At 41.1% G+C, this 19,643-nt stretch overlaps 1 protein-coding gene across 4 annotated transcripts in view; it reads left to right on the top strand.

Annotated features, from left to right (window-relative positions):
- LOC126383252 (laminin subunit alpha-3-like) overlaps positions 1-19,643 on the top strand; it is an 82,924-nt gene that overhangs the window by 26,322 nt on the left and 36,959 nt on the right. For 3 of the 4 annotated variants that reach the window (XM_050033757.1, XM_050033755.1, XM_050033758.1), the window contains exons 7-23: positions 423-538; positions 1,226-1,344; positions 1,812-1,902; positions 5,459-5,590; positions 8,352-8,402; positions 8,540-8,587; positions 9,772-9,906; positions 11,861-11,995; positions 12,436-12,570; positions 14,006-14,058; positions 14,565-14,664; positions 15,548-15,600; positions 15,765-15,870; positions 17,716-17,815; positions 17,908-18,064; positions 18,331-18,478; positions 19,020-19,162. In XM_050033757.1, coding sequence (XP_049889714.1) covers positions 423-538; positions 1,226-1,344; positions 1,812-1,902; positions 5,459-5,590; positions 8,352-8,402; positions 8,540-8,587; positions 9,772-9,906; positions 11,861-11,995; positions 12,436-12,570; positions 14,006-14,058; positions 14,565-14,664; positions 15,548-15,600; positions 15,765-15,870; positions 17,716-17,815; positions 17,908-18,064; positions 18,331-18,478; positions 19,020-19,162 — 1,822 coding nt within the window. Of the gene's footprint in view, positions 1-422; positions 539-1,225; positions 1,345-1,811; positions 1,903-5,458; positions 5,591-8,351; positions 8,403-8,539; positions 8,588-9,771; positions 9,907-11,860; positions 11,996-12,435; positions 12,571-14,005; positions 14,059-14,564; positions 14,665-15,547; positions 15,601-15,764; positions 15,871-17,715; positions 17,816-17,907; positions 18,065-18,330; positions 18,479-18,666; positions 18,806-19,019; positions 19,163-19,643 lie in introns of all 4 variants that reach the window. The other variant, XM_050033756.1, reaches the window with a different exon arrangement.

The raw sequence follows: 19,643 nt of genomic DNA, 5'->3' as shown, positions 1-19,643 counted from the left end.
TGTAATTGAAATACATATTTTAAATACAAGTAATAGAAACACTGCCCATCCCTGAACGCGGTAATACTATTTTGGTTCTGTCCCACTGTTTTCAGCTCATTGCTCAGCACCAAATAATAGACAGATTAGCACTAGCCAGCTAGCAGCTTGAAAACCAGATACATCCTTCAGAAGTTGGTGGAGACGGAAACAGCTAAAATTAGAGTGAATGATGGACTCAAGAGGTTGTCTCAAACATGTTTGTATAAATAGGCAGCTGTTTGCTGATACATGACAACTTAATAAGGTAATAATATGCCTGTGTTTACAACTTGTTCTGTCCTTTACTTAATGAATGTTTAGAGAAAGCACTGGGGAGGGGGGGTGCTGCAAATAAAAATCTGATCATCACTAAATACAGGTGTCTCATCTCATGTTTGCAGACGCCAGTGTGAGTGCCAACACAACACCTGCGGTGAGTCATGTGACCGCTGCTGCCCAGGCTTCAACCAGAAGCCATGGCGTGCCGCAACTGTTGACAGCCCCAACGAGTGTCAACGTAAGTGTACATGTACAATGGTTCATTCATTGTGGAAACAAAACCACACTCTGCTACTCCCCACACTGCTGACTTCTTGAATTACGACCCCCAGAGAGGCCTGAAGTGTCCCCTTGCCTCTGTTATTTAAACCCTGTTGTGAATGCCCTGTTATGGTATTGTAGAGAGCCTCAGTGAGGAGTTGAGAGGACATTCCTCATACGGTATGTATGATGAACATCATACATCACGACTAGCTCCAGGATAACTGCTGTTTGTCATCCTAGCTAGCTAGTCAGCCGGCTAGCCAGGCCCCCCACCTAGTCCCCCATGCCAGCTTATCTGAGAGCCTGTGTCAGCTGGAATCTAATTGCTTTGGACTGTTGACAAATTTCCCCGTCATGAAAAATGACCTTGAAGCAGCCACAAATGAGAGAGAAAGATGAAGAAGACTCTAATTAGTGCACCCATGTGGTGGAAATGCACCCTAACCATTCATAAACATTAATGAGACCCATACAGGAAGAGGATGTGCTTTCTTTTTTAACTTGGATTTTATAGTTTCTCCTCATACTTAACAACCAGACTTAAAACTCCTTTTTGGAGAATGAGTGGCTTAAGGTTCTTAAATACAGACAGGGGAGTCTGGGGTAATTTGCTGAGGCATATAGAATAATTCTGTGTGTGTCTTGGGGGTTTCCTCCTCAGGCTGTCAGTGTTTCTCCCATGCCTTCGACTGTTATTACGACCCAGAGGTGGAAAAGAGGAGAGCAAGTTTAGACACCTTCGGCAGGTACGACGGAGGAGGAGTGTGCATCAACTGCCAGGTATGAAATGCATGTCAAGTCTAAACTGATTCCTGTGTGTGCATGTGTGTGGTTGTAGGGGAGGAGGAGGGTATCAAAAAAATGAGGAAAAATTCCATGTTGTCTGTGTCCTCCGTGGGGCATTTGATACCGCACCACTTACTCTGCAACCTGTGCAAACGGGTCTGTGAGGCCGCAACAAGCTTTTTACAATTAACCAAACTTTGCTGTTAGCACTCCAGGAAATCTGTGTCATCATGTTTTATCAAAATAAAGTTATATCAAGTGTTATTTATATGATATGCCTCTGGAAAATAGAAGCAGAGAGTGTATGAAACCATTGTGTCTCAACAAATGTGTCAGTGTGCATTTGAAATGAGAAATTCCACTTCACAGAGCAAAGAGGACTCTTGTGTTTATCATTCTGTTCTCCCTGATCAATCATGTAGGACTTATAGCTCCCACATTATTTGTTTGTTCTTCTTCAGCACAACACTGATGGAGTGAACTGTGAGCAATGCCTTGAGGGTTTCTACAGACCTTATGGAGTACCTCCGGAGTCCCCTTCTGGATGCATACGTGAGTTGCGTTTCTGTGTTTGTCCCCTTGATTTAAAGGGGAGATTGACCACCTTTTATGTCCAATCAGTGTTGATTGGAAATGTAGTTGATTGAAGCAATAAATTCTTGAGTGCGTGCTTTGTTGACTGAGAAGGCTGAGTTTGCAGCTGCAAAATCTGATGCTTCCTGCATCCAGGGCATTTGACATGACAGTGACGTAGTTGGAGGCAAGGTAGAACTACAGGCTGTATTACAGTTTGTATTGCAAACTATAGAAGCTAACCTTGAAAATGACATCCTAAAATGTGAGCTCAAAGGATGTTATAGATCAGGATACATTTTATAGCGTTTTGACTGATTCGGATATGCAGCAGTATTTATTTGAGCTGAAGCCCTGCAAGAGGATACGGCTGGTGGGGACCCTCCAGAACCTGAGCTGTGGAGAGCAAACACCAACTGGTGGTGTCGTTACACAGAGCGCCCTCCGATACCAACAGAAACTGAATTATTCTGCTGCAATGAATTTCAGCATGGCCAGTTTTAGTTGGACACTGTCACCGATGTCAGAAGAGCCCCGAAAGAGCTCATCTGTGCACTACTATGCAAAGTGTTACTCCTCACTAAGACAGAGATGCGCTGGTGACCTTTTTAAGGATCCCACAGATAAACACGAAAATAACCAAGACCAGCAGGGCCGAGAGGGCAGATGACCATTGAGCGAGTATTTTTGTCACCTAATGCTATTGTAAGCTATTTCATTTAGCTGCATCTTGGCAAAGTGCTCTGATTAATTTAAGTTGGGCTTTTATTGTGAAAGGTAAAAAACAGAACAAGTGCTGCTGTGGAAAATGTGAAAAAAAAGTTTTGCTGTCTAGATGCACGCTGGCTCAGGCTATGGAGCCTCCATGTTTTTATTTTTTACCTGCAGGAATATGAAGTATGAAACTCATAATTAGCTACATTGTGTTTTGGCCAATTAAATAATAGTTATAGGCGTCAGAAGCTTGTGCACAATGCATCCTGGTACATGTAGGCACAGAACAACTCAGCTTTCTTGGTCAATATTGAACACACTGAGGAATTTATTGCTTAGATCGACTACATTTACCATCAACACTGATTGGATGTCCATGTAAGCTGTGGCGAACTTTCACTTTTTGGACACTAATAATTGGACACTTCCTAAATAGTTGTTGCTGCTTGTTTATTTGCTCTGCATGGATTGAAATGGTCGTTGTTTGTGCGAGTGCTGCAATCTGTTTTCATTTTGTATTTCTAGACATATGGAAATAGGAATTATATTAAATAAATGAGAGTGGAAATGCCAATTCAGATACCATTTCAAATCAGTTTCTGCCACTACTTTAATGCAATTAAAAAAAAGAGAAAATGTTATTTGTGAGGGTTGAACTTTGCCATCTGTCAGATGTCCAGGACACAGCACTAGATGGGTTTTAGAACTAAATAGTGTCTCACCATGTAGGCATTTGACCTGCAGTTTATATGACAAACAAGTGAAGCCAAAACAGTCTTCTATTCAAAGAGAGGCATCAGCGTCTTGTTTGAGACAGACACAAATGGCACCACTGAACAAGCACCACCGGCACCACTGCTTGTATTATTGCTAAACTGGGCTCCGCTCTTGTTTACATTACTTTAATGGTCCGTGGCTGTTCCTCGCCATATAAATAGCTGCCAGTTGTGTTTGGACATTAGAGGGCAGTGGAATTAAACCGGTTGCCCTGAGCGCTTTGAAAAGTAATCATAAAATCCACAAACTCGTTTAGGTCTGTTTAGCAGAGGAAGGTGTTGGTTTTGGCAAAAATCAGAGTCAGTAAATGTTCAGTAATCATTATCTGCCCCTGAGATCTCTCATTTTGAGATGATGGATGGTTGAAAGCTTCCTGTGCTTGTTTCTGATATTTGACTCATACATGGTGAATTTCTTTCTGTCTTACAACCAACAATCCTCTGCTGTCTTTATGTGTATGGATATCCATGTTAGTCTGCATTAGTGTTGCTTTTAAAGGGATAGTTGGGATCATTTGAAGTGGGGTTGTATGAGGTTCTTATCCATAGTCAGGGTATTACATACAGTAGATGGCATGTTCCCAGTTTGGACAGCTAAGCAGGAGTACCAGTACAGGAGCTAAGCAATACACTGCTTTAAACAGGGGTCAGCAGCAAGATGTATTTTAGCCACCTAAAAAAGACCCTCAATAAAATGTCAACATCAGTAAAAATGACTGCTATATTTAGAATATTTTTATCACTTCTACATCACACAGCCATTTCCAACAGAGAACCAAAGCCATGATATTGATCTCCTCAAAGCCAGACACCATTGAGAGAAACAGAATTTTAACGCTGCTGAACACAAGAGCTGCTGGTGTACCTCTGCTTCTGTCAGTTGGTTTGTTTGTGCTATTAAATGACTTTGGCTTTTAAAGGGGTTAGTTGGGATTTGCCAAAGTCACACAATAGCACAAAAACTGATTGAGGCAGTTATTAACCTGTGTTCAGCGAGCTAAAAATACTGTTTTTGTGAATGGAGTCTGGTGGCTTTGAAGAGAGCAAAGACAAGGAACTGAAACTGTTAATGGCGTCCCTGTTGGAAAGGGTTCTCTGATGGCTAGGTAACATTTTGAGAACATTCTAAATATGACAAACACTTACAGTTTTTTTTATGTGGTACTTTTTCGAGGTGGCTAAAATACGTTTTGCTGCTGCCCCACCCATGTTATGTCGGTACTCTTGCCTGCTTCTCCAGTCTGGGGGCGAGCTGACCAACATCCACTGTCTGCAAAAGAATGAACATGGATAAGTCCCTCATACAGCCTCACTTCAGAAGATCTGAACTATCCCTTTAAACCGTAATCCACTACAGATTATTGAATACATGCCCTAAAATGTGATTTTTAACATATTCCATTTACCCTAAATACTTAGGATTACTTTTTGAATACTTCAAAATCCTCTTGCTGAGCACATTTGTATGTTCTAGATTTCCACGCCAAAGACACATTCCTGACAGTGTCACTGATGTGTGTCGCCTCTGCCATCGCCATGTGGCAGGTGCACTGCACGTGCACGCATTGTTGCAATTTTTAAAAAAAAAAATCTGTTTATGAGAAATGTGTGCCTCATATGGCAGTGGTTCCCAACTGGTCCGGCCACGGGGTCCAGATTTCTCCTTAGTCATTAGTTCAAAGTCCACACAGTTGAATACATTCAGCATCATACTTGCATTTGGTCATGTTTTTGTCCAACTATTTTGCTGTCTGTCAAGTAGCTGTGGGTTAGTCACTCACTCTACAGCAGGAAACAGCACTTCAAAATAAAAGCTCTGTGCCAGAAATTCACTGTACTTCAAAATAAAGTCTGTTTTCACTTGTAGTCACTGGCAGTCCACTCAGAATGCAGTGGACTGAATCAGACCGTGACCCAACTGTTTTAGAGCAAACAAATCAAAACACATAAAGTAATCCAACTCTGGTCTACATCGATGCATCTGTTGGCATGTGTACATATTTGTCTGCAAATGTTAATTTAAAACAAACATGTGACCCCACCAGCCTGCAGGTGTGATGAAAGGACGACAGCCGGCTGTGAGATGGGGTCTGGAAGATGTATCTGCAAGCCACAATTTGCTGGAGAAAACTGTGATCGCTGTGCTGACGGATACTATTATTACCCTCAGTGCATTCGTAAGTTTTTTTCCCTTATCAAATCCTAGATACCCAATTCTCCCTCAGAATCATGCATAACAGAGAAAACATTATCATTTGATAAACTGATGTGTCTGTGTTTGGGAGCTCAGTGTGTCACAGTATACAGTATCATGTGAAACTGAATCCACTCTTTGATGTTTGGGATCAGTTTCATGTTCACCCTTTTTTAGCCTTGTGTGTTACAGTCTGTCAGTTTTCGCCCCGAGGAGAAAAATGCAACTATTTTGGACTTGTTATTATATGCTCAAAGAAATATGCCTTTAATGCTGCAGGGCTACACACAGGAGGATGTATGCACATGCTACAGGACTGACACATGCCAAACCTCCATCCAAACAAATAAACTCAAATATTAGACACACAAAGGAGGAATTCCCTCGTATCTCATTCTGATCTGGCTACAGACTCAGGAGTCTGCCAGGGCATGGAGATAAGCCAACCAGTCTTTCATCTTTTGGAGTTGTTTTTTTATTTTTTCTTCCAGTCTTTGACTGTCATAAATCCTTTTTCAGGTAGCCTATCTGGTTGAACTTGCTGCAGTGTTCGGATTCAGTGTTCTGACAGTCACTTGTTTTTTGTCTGATGGGGCATTTATGTTTTAAACTTTAACTTAATCTATTTTAACTAGTCCATAAAATGAGTCATAGAGGCATCATTGTAAACCTCTTTGATGAACCAGTGATATCATCCTTAAAGTTTTTACAGTAATAATAGAAGAAAAAGCAACAAATCTAATCTGTCCCGCTGGCGGATTGTTTCTTATGTCATATAACTTTAAATTAATTGCAGATTGCTAAATTCAGACTTGGCATTTTATGAGTGTAAGATAGATTTATTACTTGAAGTTATTATTAAACCTGGGTCTCTCATCTCCGGGCTGTTAGCACTGACAAACTAGTCTAAACATGCGGACACAGTATTTAAGAGGCTGTCTGGGTTTCAAGAGACTCTTCTCTGCTGTCTTGTGTCACTGTTTAAGATTTTTACGACTTGTGTTTGTGATACAGTAGATCAAAGTTGATTCAGTTTATTGCTGGCAGAAGGCTGTGATTCATAGGGGTCACAGTGTTAAAGGGATAGTTTGACATTTTGGGAAATACCCTTATTTACTCTCTTGCTAAAAGTGAGATGAGAGGATTGATATTGCTGTTCTGTCTGTATGTTAATGCTAGATGTGTAGCAGTTAGCTTAGCGTAAAGACTGGACACAGGTAAACAGCTTGTCTGGCTCTGTTCAAATTTACTGAATCAACCAAGAAAGTCAGTGAGCATATTTCCCAAAGTGTCAACTGTTCAATTAATCATTTATTTATCACGTGAATTTAAAAATAATTACTCTGTATCTCAAAATAATGACTTACTTATTTCAAAATACAATCAATCAAACAATTATTTATTTGTGACATGTACAAGGTACAACTCCAGTGAAATGTGATGCCATCAGCTCCCTTTAACTTGTGCACTGTAATTCAGTGCTTTTTTGTGTCCTCTTACATTTTAAGCTGCGACTAAGTATCACAATATTTCAGGGTATTTTTGCGATAACGATATTCTTGACGATATGACAAATTAGTAAAAAATAAATTATTAATTTCAGAAAATAGACTTGCAACAGAATTAGTGATATAGTTTTACAGTTTGCCTTCAAATATTCAGTAAAAACTAAAGAAAAATTATCTCATTTCTTTAGTTTGTGAACAACAACAGTAACTCAAAGTGAGATTCATATTCTGTATACAATATTAAAAGTTCAACAAAATAAAATCTACCACAAATTACACATTTAAACAGCTAAATACAGAAAATGTCCCCTGGGATCTATATATATAAATCAACAGGTGATTTCCTTCTTTTAGCAAAATCCCAAATGATGTTGTTTTTTTTCACCTGGACCTTTATGCTCTGCCATTTCTCCTCTAATCATCATGCTGTAACCTGTGACAGGCTGTTATGATACCACAACTATCATCATACATAATAAAGATTTATGACAAAATCACTTGATGGCACTGACTCATGTGCACACGGCAAGAGAGGAGAGGGAGAGACGCTGTGCTGCTGCCAGAGGAGCCGCTGACTGAGTTCCCTCTGAGCGGTAACTCGCTAAAAGAGTCCGGGGCTGTTCATAAAACATTCAGGACGCCACAGTTTATTCCACACTACTGAGGCTGCTGCTGTTTTTAGAACCATCGCAGAGTCTGAAATAATTTTGCTGTCAGCCATGTTTGTTGTTGCCATGGGTAACAGTATGATGTCAATGTGTCTACAAGTTGAAATATTGTGAGTATTACGATATGAATTTTTCATATTATGATGCTACAAAATTATAGCGGTATAATCGTGAATGATATGATATGGCACACCCCCATCGATGACATCATCATGGTTTGTTCACATATCTCGACCTCGAGATGGCCACATGGTCGCTCCTCCCAAACACGGGAAGTGACTCTGCTCTGGACTTCTCTGAACATCGTATATCAGTACGAGAGTGTTTATTCCCCTTGTGGCGCAGTGTGAGCAGGAACAGGACAGCACCTCAGATTCACACCACCTTTAATAATGTATGCCTCAAACTGCATAGCGGTTTGTTGTTTATGAGTTTGATGTAATTTTTCAAATCTTACATCAAAAGCAACCTCCCACTGCGATAAATAAAGCTGACACTTGAGGTTTTACGTGATCACAGTTTCCCATCAGTGGAGGTCTTAATTGCGTTGCTTTTCCTTTGCAATCAGGATATCCCGTATACGAGCCGACCACCAAATCACCTGCAGGACCTATTGTGGGTAAGTTCAAAAAACAAGCAATGTCTTGTACCACAATTTAGCTTGACAGATGTTTTTAAAACAAGCATTTAAAAATGCTATTACTGTTGATCCTCTTCTTTTTTTTTCTCCATTCTTTTTTCTTCCTCTCCATATAGGGCCCACTGCCTGCCCTCCGGGTTATTTCGGCTCACCCAGCTGTCAGCGTGAGTGTGATTACACCCGATATGTTGTGCTGCTATGGAGGTGTTTACAAGGCTGTGTTATGTTAACTGCTTTTATTGCTTCTTCTCATTTGCATCAACTGTATCTAAAGAAAAACAAAACAGCTGCAACTGTATCCTCTTTAAGAGCTTTTTTACAGCGCAGTCCTTGACATTTTTGTCACCTGAGTCACATTTACTCACAGTCCAGGTTGTTAAAAAGGGCTTTAGAGGACCATGTAAGGCACCACTGAGTCTGACTTTGTTTTCTGCAGAGTTAAATGTGATGAACTTGTGGCAGGGGTCGGTCAAGAAAAGGCGTAATGTATACATGTTTGACTAACGGTGAGATCATGTTTGTAGGCCTTATGAAAACAGAATTAGCTGTATGTTATGGTTGGATTTAATGGGGAAATACTTAAAAAATATATCATCAGGAAGAGTAAATCTGCTGCTCAGTGACAGCAGATCGCGTACAATTGTTGAGCAAAATCCTGCGATGGTCGTAAACTATTATGTCCGTCAGTAGGGATTTAAGCTCAAGTGGTCTCTGTCCTCTCCAGACTTCAGTAGTCAGTTGGGACAATTCAGTGAGAACTAACCAGTCTATTATTAGTGATGCTCCAAACTGTCCTTTCTGGTTCTCTCTAAGCTGGGAAGCCCATTATTAGTAATATGGCATTTCTATTTGAACAAAGACCTTTAGCCCTGTCTTATCATTTGTCAGAGAATGAAGGTAAAAAATAACTTTCCCTTAACTTGTTTGAATAACGTGTCTTTTATCCTGTGAGCTGACTGAAAAGGAATTTATTCAGCAGCCTTCGAAAAGCTGATTTTAATGTTTTGGAGCTGCTTAGGGACAAAAAAAAAACCCAAACTGTGGCAGTCTTTCTGTTTGCCATCCTGTCATATTGCCAAGTCTATTCACATACCAATACCAGGGGAGGCTTGGCAAGATGTAGGCACCAGTGTAGCCGTACCACTGTGTGCCACAATATAAGAACAGTTCCACTAGAGGAAGTGTTTGTCGTTCCCTGTTATTCAGCGGGACCGAAGAAAGAGCTCAGGCTCATTAATAAGCAGACTCCAGGGTTCAGCAGGGTTACTCATTTGAATTTCTTTTAGTTTGGATTTAATTTGATTACGTTTATTGTTGAAATATACATGTCCAATGTGTTTGTGCACAGCGTGCAGATGCGACTACAGAGGGACAGCATATGGGGTGTGCGACGCTTTCGGCCGCTGCCTGTGTCGTCAGGGTGTGGAGGGGGCGGGATGTGACCGCTGTCGACCTGGATACCACTCCTTCCCAAACTGCGAGGGTGAGAAAGCATCACCATGCCAATGAGTATTTACACCCCATAAAGACACAACATAATCAGTGTAACTTGTTTGAATGATTATGAAATGTGACCTTTATTTTGAAAGAGAGGCCGCAACATGCTATAATGTAGATGAAAACAAAGACAGCATGTCGTAAAAGGAACTTATTGCAAACAGTTTCACAGTGAGGGTTGGTGTGCTACGAAGTTGGCATTTTGTCCAGCAATCTTTTGCTTTATTGTTTTACGCAAAAGTGTCCCTTTGTCTTCATGAATGCTGATTGCACTAGTTTCTGAAGCAAGTAAACTTCAAGCAGGGCTTTGTTTTTGACCACTTTAAAGTCTAAATTTAAAGCTCCTCTCTGAGAATTTATTAAACCCCTTAAAACTAATGTCTGTTCATTAAATTGACATATTTGAAAGTTTTTTTTTCCATGAAGATTTTTTCTTACCATTTTTTAATTATCCCTTAAAAAGGCTAAGATGTAACTCTTTATGCACACAATTATAGATATGTAAGTTGGCCCCACCCAGTGGCGGTTCTAGCCTAAATGGCGCCCTGGGCGACACCCTCCTATAGCCAAAAATGACCCAAGTCTGACATAGTTTGTTACCTGACATTGTTATTGTTATGGACAGTGCGTAACACGCAGCTCACACAGCAGCGCAGCACAGCAGCGCAGCACAGCACTGAACACACAGTCAACTGGAGCGGAGCCTGTGTTGCGTTTAGGCGTTGTCACGTAAATTACAAATTCCAGCACTTGCCGCTCCTGCGCCCCCCCCACACGTCGTGACCAAGTGCCGCCCTGGGCAAACGCCCATCAGGTCCATATCAGGATCCGCCACTGGCCCCACCCCTCAAGCGTCACCTGCAGTTCAGGTGAACCTGCTCACCTTAAACTTTGCTCATCCATTCACAAACCTCTGCTTGTAAACACGACTGTTATCAAACAGCTTATAATGTGTTGCTAATCTTAGATAAACCTTGTTCATGATCGCCAGCTCTGACAAATTCATTCATTCAAACCTTATGTAAGACTCCAGAAATCAATGGAGGGAGACCTTCATTTTCAGTGATGCTGAGTATGAGCAAAGACATAAAAAACAATCAATCAGCAAACAAAGAACCATCAGGCATATCAATTAAAACACAAATGAAATCATACAAAACAGCAATAGCAATGAATGACAGGTAAAAGTAGAAATACAGGGTGGTAAACATGCTAAGGTGTGCCAAGTGCCAGGTCTGTGCAGATTATTCCATGTGTAAGGTGCACTTTAAGAGAAAGACATTCTGCCTAGTTCAGTTCTGATTAAGGGAATGTGAAGCGACAACCTGTTATGTGAGCAAATACCAAGATTATCTAAGGTCAGCATCTATATCAAAGTTTTATAAATTAACAAATACCAATGCTGCTCCTGCCTCACAGCCAGGATGTGGTCAGCCAACCTTCAGTAATAATCACCTGTTATGAACCGTAGGGCTGAGTGCTAGACAGTAAAAGTAAAAGTGAAACTTAGCTTGCAAAAAAAGTCTTCTCCTTTGACAACGCTTGTGTCGCTGTAGCTTTATGGGATTGGTTCTTTAGGTTTGTGATGTAACAAACTACCAAAGCCTCGATCTTTGTTTTTGAGAAGATCATTGGTAAACTGCAGATCCAAGGCAATGGCGTTGACTGCTTATTTCGTTTATGATATGTCTTCTAACATACAAAAAAACAACCCATTTACATGTTAACAAGATTAAAAACTTGATTTGATGAACCTGACTTCTGCCACTTGAACCTCCAGACTCCAAAATGACCTTCCTGAGAAGCCCAGACCAACAGAATCTATTTTATCTTATCATCATCATATGTTATAGATACAATGAATTTTGATTCTAATGAGGAATAATGAGTGTGTAACTGTGCAAAAGCAGCAGCTGACGACCCTCTTTCTCTTCCTCCAGCTTGTGTCTGTGATGGGGCTGGTGTGGCTGACAGTGTGTGCAGTCCAACTGGCCAGTGCATTTGCTTTCCCAACTATGCAGGGCAAGAGTGTGACGAATGTGCACCAGGCTACTATGGATACCCAGACTGTGCTGGTGAGTGGCTTTGATCCCTCCATGTCCACCAAGCGTAACTACGATAGATAAACCAATTGGGTGCATGGGACGTGAGCACTGGTGGAAAAAATGTTGCTGCTGGTTTCACTGGGCTTACTGTGGCCTCTTCTCATGACTCTGTGGAGCAAACATGCTCATTCTCCCACAGCATCCTGTAAAAGCCAGCGTTGTCTTCCGCATTTTTTATGAATGTATTATTCGTGACACAGCATTTCACACAGAGCTAGAGCATGAGAAATATATATATATAAACGTCTTCCTTCCAGGGAATTATATTCCCAAGAATAGACAACTGGGAATCACTGAAGGAAATCAGATTCTGGAAAAAAAACCCTCTTGATACCTCACCTAACTCTTACGCTGATATCACTCATGGCTTACAATTGAATTTCTTACATCAGCTTGTTTCCTGTCCACAGCCTGCCAGTGTTCACCGGACGGCTCATATGGCAGCATATGCAACACACTTTCGGGTCAGTGCCTGTGTCTCCCAGGGGTGGTGGGCCAACAGTGTGACCGCTGTGCCTCTGGACTCAGGTTCCCCCAGTGCTCAGGTAAACACATCAGGAGCCATCATACTCAAAATGAAGTTATTTTGGGACTGAGCAGGAGCAGCAGTTAGACCAGTGGTATTTAAAGGAATACTTCACACACCAGATGAGCATGTGTTTATCAGTTATTCTCCCTGTGTAATGTTGAATTCATGAAGGAAAAATTGTTGTTTTTGCACGTATCTGGTGAATGAAGAATCCAGAAATGGAGAAAATTCTTTATGAATTTAACTATCCTCTCTTCAAAGCCAGACTCCATTGACAAAAACAGTAATTTTACCTCACTGAACACGGGAGTTGCTGGTCTACTGCTGCCTCAATCTATTAGTTTCTTTGTGTTATTGTGTGACTTTGGTGAATTTGAACTGACCCCTTCAAACACAAAAGTCACACAATAACACAAACAAACTAACTGATCAAGGCAGGGGTAGACCAGCAGCTCCTGTGTTCAGCAAAGGTAAAATACCTGTTTTGCTGTTGTATACGCAGCCCCCTATGATAGATATTGACCGATAGTGGGATTTTAGTGGCTGATATGATAACGATAGTTTGGAGGAGGAAAAGCTGATAGCTGATTAATTGGCCGGTAACACCAGCCCCTGAATGCCACTAAAGCTTGCGGTAAAATCAGCTGTTCCCGGGACAAAGCCACATTCTGTATCGCCAGAAAAATGTCGAGTTAATTGCTTTCTGAGAAAGTTATATCTGATATACAGTGAAAAATGAGGTTGAAAGTTTGTTGTGCATTCATCGCTGGAGTGCACTGAGTGCAGGCCCCTCCCAATCTCGAAGTAATCATTAGTTAATCATCGATTAGATTATCAGAAATTAATTTCACACACATTGCTATTGCAAGGCTTGCTACTTAATTCTAGCTAAATTATACTGACCACGCTAGCTAGTAAAACACAGAAAGCACGTAATGCTATTCTATAACCAGCAACCTTATTATGTCCCTATTAAAAAAGTAAAGCTGTCCTTCATTAGTTGACTTTCATTTAAATCATACAAATGATCTAAAGCACACAACACCTTGTATTTGCATGTGAGGTACTCCGTGCAAAAGCCCCACGGCCGTACTCACGTGACAAATGGACGTTACAGCTATCAGCCACTATCGGAACCTTGTTCTGCCATTAAGGATAGTTTATATAAAGTCTTATCTGCACCGATCAATCGGCCGATCAATCTGTCGACCTCTACCCTATGATTTCATTTTATCAAGATTTTTCCCTGTTTTTGGATTCTGTTTATCAGAGGCATATGAGAAAAAAGTTTTCTGCACAAATTCAGTGTAACACAGGGCAAGTAGTTGAAATACAAATGGTCATTTGAGGGGTAGGGTTGAGCAATGTCATATAACTTAGGGATATGATTTGTTTAATATGTTTATATTCCACAGCAGACACTAAATATACACTTTACTGTGTGCTTCCAGCCCCGATCAGTGTGTGTAACCCCGTAGGAACCGAGGTAGCCGATCCTCAAACGGTATGCCACTCTCAATACACTTTAATTTTCTGTCTACCAAAGCCCAGCCTTGATCATGGTTTTATTAGCCTTGATAACAGAAGTGGTTTCAATCTAAATCCAGCACTGGGGTGTGGATTTACATTACCTCAAAGTTGCATAACTGATAACACAGCTGTGCCACTGCTGCTTAAAAGTTCTTCCAGCAGATTTCAAAAGGAAGTGTTTTTCCCTGAAATGTAAATGCAATTAAAATGAAGGAAAAGAGACTTCCTTCCGTTTTGAAGAGGAAGAAAAACAATAACGAGTTTCTGGAAGGTCATTTCCCCCCCTATTTTGGAACAGCGCCTGTGTTTGAAAGAAAGAAAAACTACAAATTTCCAGTCATTCAGAAAACTGTCACTGCAGCACAATACGCAGGCGCTCGCGGCTGATTTCAGTCAATTATATTCTAAACAAATATAAGTGGACTTTCAACAGTAGCTACCAGTCTCAACAATCCATAGATTCCTTATCTGTTGTTTCAGGGCTCCTGCCGCTGCCGAGCAAACGTGGAGGGAACCCTGTGTGACAGGTGTAAACCTCTCTACTGGAGTCTGGCTACGGACAACCCTCGTGGCTGTATAGGTGAGTGACCAGAAATCTGAAGAGAACGAAAAACTATCATTGACTTAATTTTGTAAAAGGTACAATTAAAAAATATTTAGTTGACCTCCTATCAGTCAAAGGTGCCCCTGTCTCATTTATTTTCTCTCCAGGAGTATTAGTTCTGATCACTGACCCCATTTTTTCCCACTGTATTAAATCACCAGTAGCAATCTGACAAGGCACTGATATGGGTCTTGGCCCTTCTTACCCAGAGGATATGTCAACACACCCCTGTCAACAAGGCTGGATCTGCCTTCCTGTCCCTCAGAGGGGAGCTGAGGAATAACTCACACAGGCAAATTCCTGTTAACCGCTTTGAACGCGGCGCGAGCAAGTGAACCTGCGAGATTTCATGCTGTGACTCTGCAGTAATGAGTACCCAGTGGCACATCAGAAACTCTGGACTTCTCCACCCCCACAAAATAACTCTGTCCTAATCCTCTGAAAAAACGTAATTTTGGGAATAATAGGGTGGGCTGCCATTATCCAGCCGATGAGGGAACAGCTTCGGGCTTTGTCCAGATACCTGTCTAATGTTACAGAACAAGAATGTTGTCACTACCGCACAGCCTGAAGACACAAGACGAGGGGGAAAAAAAGAGCTTTTAATATCCTAAGAATGCCTCTGGTTGACTGCGGCCGGACATTAAGGGGAAGCTTTTTCCACTGTGTTGAAAGTGAGCGGTGGCAGTAAAGTTCCTCTGGGCCTTTGATGTGCAGATCTCTGAAGATTATGGGGTTTTGTGTCGTTGTGTTTTCACCCATGAAAGTGACAAAATCCTGTAATCAGAGTCTATTCACTGTAGATCCCCCCTTTTATACTTTCATAACCTCTCCCCTCTCTGTGTGTGTCTCATACCAGAGTGTCAGTGTGATTTGAAAGGGACCTTGAGTGGTGTTGGAGAGTGTGAACAGGTGAGTATTTCAATATTACCTGCTGTGACTGATACACATCTATTAATCAAATCGTGATTCAGATGAGACCATTATCTTACAAAGCTTTGACTAAAAGGCTCAGCCATTATGTCGTATCATTTAATCTTTTTGTCTTATATTCTCCTGATGATCTGTTTGTTTAGAAAAACGGACAGTGTCACTGTAAGCCTTTTGCATGCGGACTTGCGTGTGAAACCTGCAAGGACGGATACTACCTGCTGCAGAAAAAGAAGTATTTTGGCTGTCAAGGTAAGACACCCTTCTTTGCCAAACTTTAAACACCTCTTTTACTCACATACTTTATACTATGTGCTGCTGACTATGTCGAGTAGCGATCTGATCGTATATTGACAATTGGTTTTTCCTACGCCAGTATTAAGGCGACTTTAACTAACTTGCTATTAGAGTTAAGACTGAATGAAAATAGGCTAATCTCTGGTATCTGCACCCTACTGTGCATTCAGAAATGTTACTGCTGGAGCATCGTGTCCGCCTGCTGAAGCCCGTTAATCAGAACGAGTGTTGAGTGAAATTTAAATCTTTAATTACAAACAGTTTGCCGTCTCTTTTCCATGGATCTGACATCCTGCATCTCCGTTCTACATATTCCTGCTCACCAAAACTTTGCTCTGCACTCCATGAGAAGAGTTAATGTCGTGGATATAATTTGATTGTGATATCAAGGATAAGATAATAATGTCAAACGGAACATGATGCTGTGATGTTGTTGCACACGGGAGTTTAAAAAAAGAGCCATTGTTTGAATAGAGGAGATACTGTATTAAATAGATTTTTTTTCATGTTTAAATATTTTAGATCAGGTGTACAGATTCTTTTATGAATCACCTCATAACCGTCCGTATTGTCTGACTTCCTTTAATTAATATTCATTGACATACAGAGGACCATCTCTTTGGAACAACCTACTTCCATCACTACAATAAACATCAACATTATTTTTAAATCAAAAAACATCTGAATGGGACTCTAATTTACAAAGACTCTTAACACTTCATTGATTCACACAAAACATTTTTTTTGTAATTTGCACATTTCTTGTAATTTGTAATACTGCTAGTCTTGAAACTTTGATCAATTATGCTATTGTTGATTATATATTTTTCTTTTTTTATGTGTCATTATTGCTATGTAAAAGTGGAGGTATCTTCATAAGCCATTTTTCTGACCTCACCTGCACAGTGTTTACACATTTTAAATACTTACTGTCTGTTTAAAATGTGTAAACACTGTGCAGGAGAGGTCAGAAGCCAAAAATGGCACATAAAAAAGAAAACGATATAAACAAAGATTGCATTGCTGATTGCTGCTCTCTTTGGTTCAAAGTTTGAAGTGTATTGCATCTGTGACCACGCCCAACAGTGATGTCACCATACAGTACTGACCACACCCTGAGCACACTTTATCTCTGCAACAAGATGAGAGGTTGAACCACTGGAGGTCAGCAAATACAAGACTTTAGGTTAGCCTGAAGTGTTGGGCAAAATCTATTTTCATATTGTTCAGTTGATGTTACTCAGGATCAATAGTTGGTGATCGGGTTGCCAGATTTAGTTTAGTTTAATGTATGTATTTGCACATACATGTGTATAGGCAAGACAGTAAGAGCAGGGAAATACGGCTTTTCAGTCTGGTCATAAAGGGCTGTTGCATGAACTACAGATTGTACATTTTTGTATGCCTGTTACTCCGTTGCCTATTTCTTGCCTCAAATGTTTTCAGAAACATACTTTAGTGCACTGTTTAACTGTAATTCAAAATTGCTTGTAAGAAACCGACCGCCATATTGTTTCCTGTGTCAAAACAGCCAAGCTCAAATTACATCACTCACCAGCAGGAGAGTTTATTTGCCTGATGCAGCACAGTGCATTCTGGTAGTTGTAGGTTTTCTCCTCTCGAAAAAAAGCAAATGCCACAGCCCTTTTTCTCCGTTTTCTCTCGTCATGTGGCACCACTTTCAAAAGTACTTACATCTTTCTTCTGCTGCATAGATAGCCCAGTTTTATTAAAAGACCATCTTTCCAACAGTGAAGTTACTCTTTAATAAAAAATACTGACTTTTACTCTCCCTGGCAGGTTGTCAGTGTGATGTAGGTGGTGCCATTGGCATGGCGTGCGATGAGATGTCGGGACAGTGTTGGTGTCGGAAGAATGTAGTTGGCCGTGAATGCACAGAGTAAGATGTGGTTTTCTTGAATGTCACACTTAGCATGACATATTTTCACTTTTGCAAATAAATTAAATTAAACTTTTTGTGCACCTTGTTAGGCCTGCACCAAACCACTATTTCCCCACCCTCCACCAACTGAAGTTTGAGGTTGAGGATGGCACCACGCCGAATGCCAGACCAGTGCGCTTTGGTTATGACCCCCAAGAGTTCCCAGATTTTAGCTGGAGAGGTTATGCTGTAATGTCTCCTGCACAGGTTAGTACAAACTCACATCAGTACCTTGATATATTTGATGTGGTTATTCTAATAAATTGCACTATGGCCAGTCTATTTTGGGGACTATCTGCTACTTCAATAAGCTATTAGCTTCCTTTTTCAGTCTATTCTGATGCCACCATGATTGTTTTGCTTTTACCTCTGCTCTGATATTCCTGCTTAAAGCACACAACCTTCTGTGATATCAGGGGTGATGTGGGACTGTGGACACCAGCTCTCTTAGAACTAACACTATCTCTCTTCAGCCGGAGGTGATCCTTACACTTACGCTTGGCTTTCCTGGCCCTTTCCATATTGTAATGCGCTACTCCACCCCTAAAAGAAAGGGGAGAGCACGAGTGAGAGCGAGGATCTTGGTGGTGGACGAAGCTGGCTCTCAGTCTTGCTGTGACTGTAAGTGAAGGGCCTGCCTTCCTTTGGCTGTATCTTCATCCCTCCGCCTCGCTTGCTGTCTGTTGATTAACCCGCTCTGTTTGCTCAAGTTCTCATGATTTTTTAACCTTTCCGGTAACATTATGTCGTCATCGTCTACTCAAACCTGTGCCATTACAGTCAGCCATGTGTCACTCTCGCCCCCGCAGAGTGAAGTCAGAGTAACAGTGCATGTTGACCCAAAAGATGAGAAGCAGCACTTATTCCGTGTGGTTCTGCGGTTCACTAACCCGAGCAGCACCAGTGTGACCGGTAGCATCAAGGCTACCAATAACAGAGGCACTGCAGGTGAGGCTGCCTCTTCCATTGTATCAGCTCTGACATTTCATGTACATTTCATATCATCAAGTCTAACCCATCGTTGAAGAAATACAATAAATAACTGATGTCCTTTTGCCATGTGTTTATGTAAGCTGGGGCGTGATGTGTCCCATGCTGATGATGTCCCACTCCCAGCTGTGAGTGTGTAAGATTACAGACCTTTCTTCCTGTTGCTCTTCAGGGTCAGATCAGAGTAAGGAAGTAATATTCCCCAGGAGTCCCTCCCCATCCTTTCTCACTGTCCCGGGAGAGGGCTTCGCTGAGCCCTTTGCGCTGACCCCTGGGAAATGGATCATTCACATAAAGGCAGAAGGGGTTCTGCTGGTGAGTTTGTACTGAAGACAAAATTGTAGGAATTGTCTTGTAAGATGTGAAAAGAACAAGAATTGAAGTCTTACTGTGTAATGTTGTACTGTGTTTATTCCTCTGTTCATTTGTTCATAGAAAGGCAAAGTCCCTCCCCTTCTCGTGAACAATAGTCAACGGCGAGAGGCAAATAATTTTTTGATCCTGCTTGAATTTTGCCATAAGTTACACAAATGATGTTTGTCAATTTAAAAGCACAAGAGACTCCGCCAGCCAGACCGTCTACTAACCCTGCTTACTTGAATAGGGATAAAATGACTTAATCGTGCACCTCTTCTAGACTTCCCAAATGTTATCCAAACAAATGGATCAAATCCTGATGGTAAAACAAGTTATTTTGTGGGGGTTGTAACACTAAAAAAAAAAAAAAAAAAAAAAAATTTGCTGATGAATAGGCGTCGCCTTCACAATGTAAATCTATGGAAAAGGGTCAAATGAC

This window comes from Epinephelus moara, chromosome 21 (assembly GCF_006386435.1).
Source record: "Epinephelus moara isolate mb chromosome 21, YSFRI_EMoa_1.0, whole genome shotgun sequence".
Classification (NCBI taxonomy): domain Eukaryota; kingdom Metazoa; phylum Chordata; class Actinopteri; order Perciformes; family Serranidae; genus Epinephelus; species Epinephelus moara.
This window is presented reverse-complemented; position numbering and strand designations above follow the sequence as displayed.